The sequence below is a fragment of the Phascolarctos cinereus genome, unplaced genomic scaffold (genome assembly GCF_003287225.1).
Source record: "Phascolarctos cinereus isolate Bilbo 61053 unplaced genomic scaffold, phaCin_HiC Scaffold_3;HRSCAF=262, whole genome shotgun sequence".
Lineage (NCBI taxonomy): Eukaryota > Metazoa > Chordata > Mammalia > Diprotodontia > Phascolarctidae > Phascolarctos > Phascolarctos cinereus.
Window position 1 is genome coordinate 88350067 of NW_027555736.1, and position 10596 is coordinate 88360662.

The 10596-nt window shown below is 40.8% G+C and overlaps 1 protein-coding gene across 1 annotated transcript in view; it reads right to left on the reverse strand.

The window, feature by feature from the left end:
* The window catches only part of PLPP4 (phospholipid phosphatase 4), a 214346-nt gene extending 204717 nt beyond the window's left edge, over positions 1-9629 (reverse strand). The window contains exon 1 of the mRNA XM_020988236.2: positions 9076-9629. Coding sequence (XP_020843895.1) covers positions 9076-9131 — 56 coding nt within the window. The 5' untranslated portion in view covers positions 9132-9629. The remainder of the gene's footprint in view (positions 1-9075) is intronic.
* Positions 9630-10596: the final 967 nt, after the last annotated feature.

Here is a 10596-nt window from a genome sequence, read left to right on the forward strand (position 1 = left end):
CCCAAAGATATCCAGAAAAAAGGGAAAAGGACCTATTTGTACAAAAATATTTATAGCAGGTCTTTTTGTGGTGGCTAAGAATTGGAAATCAAAGGGATGCCCATCAATTGGGAAATACTAAACAAGCTGTGGTATATATGATTGTAATGAAATATTATTGTGCTGTAAGAAATGACAAGCAGGATGATTTGAGGAAAACCTGGAAAGATTTACATGAAACTGATGCATGGTGAAGTGAACAGAATCCGAGAATGTTGTACACAGTAACAGCAACATTGTTTCAGCAATACAACGATCCAAGACAATCCCAAAGGACTAATGATAAAACATACTATCTGCCTCTAGGGAAAGAACTAATATTGATTGAATATATTTCTTCCTTTTTTTTCTTTTGTTTGAGTCTTCTTGTACAAAATGACTAATGTGGAAATGTTTTACATAATTGCATATGTATAACCTATATCTGGTTGCTTACTGTCTCAGGGAGGGGGTAGGGAAGAGAGAGAGAGAATTTGGAACTCAAATTTTTAAATAAAAGCGTTAAAAAAAAAGAAAAAGAAAAATCTCCATTTCCCAAATGAACTCATTAACTAAGTGCTTAATCAAACTGAGAATATATATCTCCTTGGAAAGAATCCCCTAGTTGAAGAGAAAAGAAAAGAAAAACTAGAAAGCAGATTGATAGAAATTCAGTTTAGACCAACATTTTATATCATCTACCACAATAAGCTGGTGGTTAATAGATCAAAACAATCTATGACCTGAATAAATATTGAAAGTCACACACCAAGCATATAATTAGTATATACAATGTATGTATATATGTATATATACACACATGTATGCAGATATGCATATAGACATATGTGTGTGTGTGTATATGCAGGTGTGTATAAGTAATGTTCCACACTCCAAGTCCCTCACCTCTTCAAAGAAGTGAGGAAAATACATTTTCTCCTCTCTCCCTTGGGGCTTTTTGGCTACTATACATCTAAGTTCTGTTGTTGTTGTTCTTTCCATTTATATTATTTTAGTCATTGCTTATACTCCTTGTTTTTCTTATTTCAATTTACATGAATTCACCTAACACTTCAATGCTTATCTGTATCTTCACATTCATCATTTTTGGTTTTATTCCATTCCATTCATATATCACTTTTGGTTTTATTCCCCAATCAATGCACATCTATTTTGTTCCCAAGTGAAAGAAAGGAAGAGAGAAATGAAGAAAGGAAGGAAGGAAGAAAAGAATAAAGGAAGGAAGAAGGGAAGAGAGGGAGGAAGGAAGAAGGAAGGGAGAAAAAAAGAAAGGTGTTACTATGAATATTTTAATGTATATGGGGCATTTTTATCACTGAACCCCTTGGGAATATATGCATAACATTGGGATATTTGGTTCCTAGGGTGTGGATTTTTTAATCACTTTTTAGCATTATTGCAAATTGCTTTCCCTAATGGTTGGACTAATGCACAGCTCCAATAATAGTGTATTAAGTATTCCTGTATTTACATGACTCCAAAATTGACAATTCCCAAATTCTGTCACCCTTGCAATTTTCTCATTATTAGATGAAATCTCAGAGTCGTGATTTGCATTTATCATATTATTAATGATTTGGCATATTATTTTAAATGCTTGTCTATACTTTGAAACTCTTTTTTTGAAAAAAGGCTTGTTCCTGTTCTTGATCACTTATTCATGGGAGAATAGCTCTTGGTCTTATACATTTGCATTACTTCCCAATAAATCTTGGGTATCAATATCTTTCAGACGTATTTAATTCAAAAATTCCCTCATATCTCATCAATAGCTTTCCTTTTTTCCTTTATGGCCCGGGGGTAAGGAACATGTGGCTTCAAGGCCTCGTGTGGCCCTCTAGGTCTTCAAATGTGGCCCTGTGACTGAATCCAAACTTCACAGAACAAATCCCTTTTTTAAAAGGATTAGTTCTGTAAAACTTAGACTCAGTCAAAAGGCTGCACCCAAGGACCTAGAAGGCCACATGTGGTCTTGAAGCCACAGGTTCCCCAACCCTGGTTTATGCAAAAGCTTTTCAAGTTTAAGCAATCGAAATTACCTATTTTATATATTTTTGATCATTTCTTTCCAATATGAAAATTTCCCCTATATGTAGCTGGGAAATATTCCTGAGAGAGTTCATGTATGAAAATATTATGTCATTGCATAAATACAAGTACACTAATTCATTATTATTAGAACTGTGCATTGTTCCAAACATTGTAGAAAGCAATTTGCAATAATGCTAAGAAAGTGATTCAAATATTCATACTTTTGGAACCAGATATCCCATTGTTAAGCTTGTAACCCTATGGAATTCAGTGATAGAAAGAAAGGTATATAAGCCAAGATATTCATAGCAGCATATTTTAGTAGCAAAGATCTGGGGAAAAAATAGAACCCTGTCAATCGGGAAATGGCTAAACCAATTTTGATGCATGAAGAGAATGTAATATTACTAAACTACAGGGAATGATGAATGTGAGGAATACAGAGAAGCATAGAAAAACACATGAACTCATACAAATGGAAGAAGAGCCTAGAAAAAAATACAAGCAATGACTACAACAGTGCAAATAGAGAGAACAGCAACAACACAAATTAGATGTGAAAGGCAAGAAATTATAGTAATCAACCTTGGCCCCAAAGAAGAAAGGAGACAATACATCTAGGAGATGGCCTTGATTGGAGAATATTGCATATACTGTCCAATTTATTGGACAGTTAATTTCTTAAACTAATTATTAATGTATTTAAATTAACATGTTAATTTATTGACTAGTTTTGCTGATTTGCTTCTTTTTCTTTTATTGTCTTTTTTATTCTTGGTTATAATGGATAGCTCTCTGGAGAAGGGAAGGAAGAAGGAGGGGTCAGGAAGAAAAATAAGTCTGTGATATCGCTAAAAGTGAGAAGAAAAGAAAATCTTCATTTCCATACCTTCTGCCCACGAACTCCTAGCATCTCAAAGTCAGGGTTGGAAGGGCCCTTAGGGATTTTCAAGCCAACTTCCTCATGTTACAGAAGAGGAAACTGATTCCCAGAGAGGAATAACTTGCCCAGGGTCACATAGCAAGTCAATGACAGATCCAGAAGCAAAGTGAATCTCTGGAATCCTAAGTCATGTGCTAGCTACTATTCCATAGCTGCCTTCTAGGAGGAGTCCAATCAGCTGCTTTTACAATAAATCAGCGTTTTGATTTCAGATTATTACTCTTCTAAGATTCTTTATGTCAGTGTTACATAAATAAGGAGATCTTTGAATGAAGTGGAGATAGCATAGTACCATAAAAAAGGCAGATTTGTAATTAGAGGACCCGAGTTTTCATCCCAGCTCCGCTATTCACTACCTGTCCTACCTTGGGTAATTCCTCTGGATACTAGCTACCTTAAATGTATAAAATAAGGACTGTTTGGAATACATGATCTAAGGTTTCTTCTAGCTCTTAAAAATCCAAACTTCTTTGATTCTGCTAAAATGGTAGAGGCCACAAGAAGAAAAAAGTGATGTTAGTTTATTGGAAAATGTCTAGTTGTTCTCTGAGGGGTGTTCAACCCTAAGAACCTGCAATCTCTGTGAGGGTCTTGATGAGGTGAAGTGTTTGAAGAGTAGCAAGAGCATGGATTAAGACTCAGGAGATCCAGGTTCCAGCCTGAGCTTTATTGGCTCTGCCAGGTGGGTGAGCCTAGAGATACTGTCATTTCTATTCAAATCAACAAATCCATAGATTTCACCACTAGCTACTAAAAGAACCAGGAAAACCTATCCACAGAAGCTGTTTTCTGAATAAATGTCATTTGCCTTTGTAGAATGCAAATCTTGGTCATAATCAGCTGCTGTTCATTGACATTCAGATCTCAGGGTAAAGCTGGCCCCCAAATACTATTCTGAGTGATGCTCATTTGCGTTTCAAAGTTAAAAGTACAACTGGGGATAATTGGTTTGATCAGGGATTCCTAATGAGTTGTAGATGTTTTTGTTCCAATCATTAAGATTGGTAGACTTAGCTCATTAGAACATGAGGCTGTTTTGCTACAAGCTGACTTCTTAGTGAACAAAGTCCAGAGTTGGCTTTGGAATTTGCTAACCAAAGTCACAGGAAGTAAAAGATCATCAGGGTCATGCTTTATCATGTGATTTAATGGAGAGCTGTGGGTTGAGAGTCAGAAGCCCTAGGTTCAAGTCACAGCTCTGCCACAGGGGAAGCACCTTGGGCAAATTCCTTCACTTTTTAATTTCCTGATCTGGGAAGACTAACATTTGCACTGGTCTGCTCACACACAGGGTTGTTATGAAGGTTAAACTAGAGAATATCTTCTTCACATATCACTCCACATTACTCTTCAGTTCTGCTGAGAGTTTACCTTGCTCTGGGAAGAATTAGTAAATCCATATAACCATCCCTGAAAAGTCAATCAAATGACTCCATGCATCATCTCGGCAAATTCCTAGCCCAAAATACCCCTTCCCTGGCCACTACCCCTCTCTATGCTCTGTGATATGATAAAATATATGTTCCTTGAGGGCAGGTACTATCTGACATTTGTACACATAGTAATCATGTAATAAATTTATTATTCATTCATTCCTACATTTACCTTGTACTTCTTAAGTGCTATGTGAGGTATTATGATTAATGTGCCACCCTGCCTCCATCTTCTCCGGCCATCCCCATACTTGGGTCATTCAAAGCTAATAATCAGTGAACTGAAATTGAAATACAGTTTCCATGCTCTGGCTAGGGCTGCCAGATTCTATTAAAAATCATTACTTTCTGGTAGCCCAATTTGTTATAGGTTAAGTTATTTCTATATTTGGCCCATGCCGATTAATATAGTGTTTCTTCTAGCATGGTACTTCAGAGCCACAAAGGACCCAGAAGGGATCTTAGAGATCATGCGCTTCAAACAAACTTCTTTCTTGACAGATAAGATAACTGAAGCCCAGCCACTCTGAGTGACTTGTCTAGGCTCACCCACCTGGCAGACCAATAAAGCTCAGGCTGGAACCTGGATCTCCTGGGTCTTAATCCATGCTCTTGCTACTCTTTAAACACTTCACCTCATCAAGACCCTCACAGAGATTGCAGGTTCTTAGGGTTGAACACCCCTCAGAGAACAACTAGACATTTTCCAAGCTTGTGAGATAGAATGTATATCTTGACTGTTTTCAAAGGAAAAAGGAGAAGTAGTAATTGTCCTGAAAGCCTTGGCATTACAGGAATTTGTCTTACCTACTTAAGGAGATGTAGTTTAAGGTTGTTCTTGAATATGCAGTTTTCAAACTGTTGTTCGGTTGTTTCAGTCTTGTCTGATTCTTTGTGACCCCACTTGGGGTTTTCTTGGCAAAGATACAGGACTGGTTTGCCATTTCCTTCTCCAGCTCATTTTACAGATGAGGAAACTGAGGTAAAAAGGGTTAAGTCACTTGCCCAGGGTCACTTAGCTAGTAAGTATCTGAAACCAGGTTTGAATTCAAGTCTTCTCGACTTCAAGCGTGTCACTCTATCCACAGCGCCACCTAGCTGTCCACCCATGAATTAGGATTCTATATTTCAGCAGAGTGGCATGAACTAAGAGCTCTAATGGGTCTAATTCAGTGGACCCATCTGCATCATTCCATATGTGACAGTGAACCCTGAAGCAATACAGCTAGGTCCCAATTAGTGTGAGTAATGAATCCCATGAAGTGGCCACGTATATTCAAGTTCACACTATTTGGAGTTATAAGTAGGTAAAATATGGTGATTGGTTCCAGCCCAATGGAAATATGTAGTGCAAATTCAAATAATAGAACTACTTCAGGAAGCTCATTATTTGTACTAATTGGGATCTAGCTGTAGTCCCTAATTGCTTACACACTGAGCCTATCAGAATCAGATTCTGTCAGCTTGTTTATTCTCACCCTTGGAAATTGAGATAACAAGCATGGAATAGATGAAAGCGTATAGTCAGAAGACTTGGGTGTGAATACTGACTCTACTACTCCTGACGAAAAAGAATCTCTACCTCTCTGCGTCTCAGTTTCCTTATCTGTAAAAGGAGGGAATTGAACTCTATAACCTCTAAGATTCCTTCTAGTTCCCAATTTATGGACCTATGGTTAAAAATTGATCCATTACTTATAAACACACACATGAATTTGGCCACAGTCCTTTCACCAAGTATAAGGCCTCCTAAAGCAGAAGAGAGGAATATAAATGGAGGAATACGCATCTATTAAGTACCTACTATGTACATATTTTGCTTTGTTGCTATATATAGCTTCCCTTGTATATATTTGTTTTCATGTTATAGATTGTAAGGGGATTTGAGGACAGGGACTGTCTTATGCTTCTTTCTGTATCACTAGCACTGAGCACAGTTGCTGACACAAAGTAGTTGCTTAATAAACAATGGTTGATTACTATGTGCCAAGCACTGTGCACCTTACAAATATTATCTCAGTTGATCTTCAGAAGAACTCTGTGAGCTGTGATAAGTTGACCTGGACTCTTCAATTTGTTTCTATCCAGTATCAAACACCAATGAGAGATGACTCTTTGACAGTTGAGGGGCATGACTATAAAATTCCATTAAATTCAAGAGCAAGAAATTTTCGACACCAGGGTGTCACCTCACCCAAGGTTTCAACTCCAAACAGAAAAATTAACCCTCTGTTGGTCCAATGTCCATTAATATGAGGAGATTTGGAAGAAAGACTTTAGTTGCCTGAATTGCTTCAGTATTACCATCTTGCAGGAAACAGGAGGCATGCAAAACCAAAATGGACAAGGTGGTAAATCCATCAATAGACTACTTTATTTTTGTAAAAGATCCATATCATCATCAGGGGAAAAATCTGAAAGCAGACTTGGAAAAGGAATTTCAGATTACTTAGCCCTGCATTTTGGAATGCATGGAGCATTTTGATCATTCATAACTTCCAACAGATCAAACCAAAGGGTCCCAGGGGTAGTAAACTCAAGGTAGTCCAATATTCTGAGCTACTCTGATTCAACTGACATCCAGGCATTCAACACATATTTCCTGATCACTGATGTTTCTTTTTGTTTTTTTTTCATCCAATGAGAATCCAATTAAGCAGGGCAAAGAGAAAATGCTAACAGTCTTTATTTGATTAAAATGAAATCATAGCCTTTTAATTCCTGTTCTTAAGATGAGGAAGATGGGGAGGGAGCAGGAGAGAGCATTTCTTCAAATTTAGCAAATGAAGTAAGATCAGATGTAAAGTTCTCTTTTCTTGTTGCCAGTGAATGAGACTAGTGTTAGAACTGAAGAAGGGGGAAGAGCAGGGATTTCCTTTCATCTGGGAGAGTTCATTGCCCTCTCTGGATGATGGGAATAAATTATCAGGGTAAATTTCATCCCTGGCCAAGAAAGAACTTAAGAGCAGGACTATTTCCCACCCAATGAACACCAAATGGAAGATGGTGCTTGAAGTTTCCTAAAAGAAAGGGTAAAATCCTCTGGATATTATGTTCCTGATGTTTTACAACAAAAGGGGAGGGGAGGGATAGACAGATGTGAGTCTACTGGAGTGCTGGAAATAAAATCCTGAAAGTTCGTTCAACTCTAGCTGATCATTTTCTAAGATTATGCATTTAAAATAGAGGCAGAAAGTAAGCCACAGGTTGAGGGGGAACACTGGGGCAACAGGAAAGCCTGAAAGGGGTAGTTGTACGTTGGCTACATTTCCTGGAAGCAAAAATCCAACTCTGGGAAGGCCTACTTGGTGGTTTGTTGCCTAATGGGAGAGGAAGCACAGGTGATGGGAAGTGTCTTAACATGTGTTTGGTCATCTGAGATCTATCAACTTTGCTATGACACAGTTGCTGAGGGAGCTCCAGGAGCTCATCAGTGAAAGGTCCAGGCACTCAATAGCTCACTGCAGCTTAGGCAAATCAGGAAGTTAACATGAGCCAGAGACATTTAAGACTCTGGCTGTGGTGGACAATTTAAGAAACTCGAAGGAGGTCATCCCCAGAAGATGTATGACCTGTTCCTTTCCCTAACAAAAGGTTTCCCAGGCTCTGCACTGAGCTGAGCCAAAAGTCACCAGAAAAGCTCAGCTCAACCTTCAGTTATGGTCTGATTTTTCTTCCCTGTTCTCTTACACTTAGACGACTGCACAAGAATTCCCCCGTGAACTTCACAGACTTCAAAGTCCACCGGCAGGGGTGGCCATCCAGACCAGTGGAAGGTTTGTTTCCTAACTGGCAACAGTTTTCCTTGCTGAAAAATGTCTCCAACCTCCTCAAGAACAAAAACAAAAACAAAACCCTACGTCAAGGGGCTTTTTGGAAACACAGCTTAAAGAGAGTACCACAGTACCAGCACAGACATACAGAGATACGGACACAGTCAGCCTCTAGTAGGAAACTAGTTCATCTCCATCTCCGTCTCCATATGTTTTCTTTTTCTTTTTTTTTTAAATTTTGTTTTAAAATCACAGAATCCAGGAATTCTGAGACAAAATCTTTCATTCCGAGACAAAAGCCTTCGTCTCGCTGCGATACCCCTTTGCAGAATCTGCTCACCCAGGGTAAGGGTGCAGTAGGACAGAAGCCAAGTGCGCTAAAATCCGAGTTGTATCTCCAAGTATCTTGTGGAAGCAGGGGTAGCAGGAGATACAACCACCGAGTTCTGCCTCCTCAACCTCTATAGAGCACTTCCAACTGCCTTCCTTGCAGAGGCTCCAGCCAGGACGAGGAGGTAGGTGCTGATCGCAGCTAGCGAAACGCTAGTTCTGACTCAGTTTACCCCCGAGCACGTGCTCTCAACCCCCTACACACACACACACACACACACACACACACACACACACACACACACACACACACATACCCACACACAGGAGCTCAGGAGCCAGGGTTCCTGGGAAAACAGAGTATACAGTACTCTAAGTAATCCTCTAAACACCCCAAGCTTGCTTAGAAAGCAGGCGCCTAAGGGGCGCCCCGGCCCCAGGGCTGATAACGGTGTGAAGAAAGTTGAGCCCTAGACCCGGTTTGAATACATCCCTCCATGCCCTACCCACATTTGCCAGTACTTACACAAAGACCCCAAAGAGGAGTACTCGGACCCCGATCTCGATGGCCAGATCCCGCATGGTGAGTCAGAGCGTTGAACCAGTCCCAAACAGTGCGCCCCTTTCCCTCACTTGGATCTCACACCGAGCTGCCCCTCTCTTTAAAAGAGACCAGTCCAAGACTCAGAAGCGCCACAGACTTGGATGGGGGGGTGGGGAGGGCGGGAGCGTCAGGGCGGGAGGGGAAAGGGGGCAGGGCTCAGCCTAAACCAGCGGCCCTCCAAAGGGCCCCCAGCAAGTAGAGCTCGCCCTGCCCCTCATCCTCGCCCATTTCCCAGCGGCGGACCCAGCCACCTCTGGAGCCACAGCTGGAGCCGCCTCGGGAAGCTGCCTAGAGGGGCAGGCGCTCTCCCAGGTAGCAGAGCTGCTGGCGGCGGCGGCGCGGTCCCAGCTGCTGCCGCTGCTGCCGCGCCGCTGCTGCCGCTGCTGCCCCTGCTGCCCCGTCTTGCTCTCGATTCGCCTGCGCCCAAGCGCGGAGACCGGAGGGGGAGGGCTGACTCTCCCCCGCCGTCAATTGGAAAAATAATTTCGCGTCTTCCGCAGCTGTAATTTATTTATCTGGAGAGGGGAAAATCCAGGGATGCCCGAGGTCTCCAGCGCCTTCGGCTATTTTCCTTCCCTTCATAGGAAAACAAATAAGCTCTCTTTTCTCTTTGCCTGTTCCTCTTAAAAGATGAGAAAGAGAGACAGAGACACAGACACAGAGACAGCTTTGTATTACATCGATTTAGAGTCCATATGCTACATACTGTATATTTCACATTATCTGTCACCTCCACACCCCTCAGATCTTAAATCACCCCTTTCTGTGTGACAATTTCAGCCAAGATTACCTCTCCAAAAAACAACTCTTTTCCTCTTTTCTTGTACTTTCCATATCGGAGACTAGACTGAGAAAGAGGAGGAAAAAACAAAACAAAACAAAACAAAAAAGCATTCCTTACTGTCTTGAAAACACTAAAGTAAAAAATGTAATCTCAGATACCCCCTCTGCACTCTCTAATCTCCCACCCCCTACCAACTCAGGCAGCAAAGGTTTTTGTTTTTGTTTTACCCCAATCTAGGGAAGAAAGGGAATTCCCCAGTCTATCTAAGGAAGATTATGTCTCAACCACAAAGCACTAGCCAAAGTCTAGTTGCTTCAAATTGAGGTTGATCTGGTTTGAATTCACTGATGGCTGAGTGTCAGAGAACCTGTCACCAACCTAACAGAGGCCTGGAGCTTTGTGATGAATTTTGAAGAATTATCTCCTCTCTTTCATTTGCGTTGACCAGGCCATACACCCAGAATAGAGGCCTAAATTCCTACCTACTTTAAGGTAGGCTTTTAAAAGAGCACAAAGAAAGGGCCCAGGATTCTAACCCATGCCTTTCCCCTAACTGCGTGTGGGAACTTGAGTAAGGATTTCCCTTCTCTGGGCCTCAGTTTCCTCAGGTAAAATAAGGACATTGTAGCTGATGATCTTTAATGTTCCTTTTGTGTCTA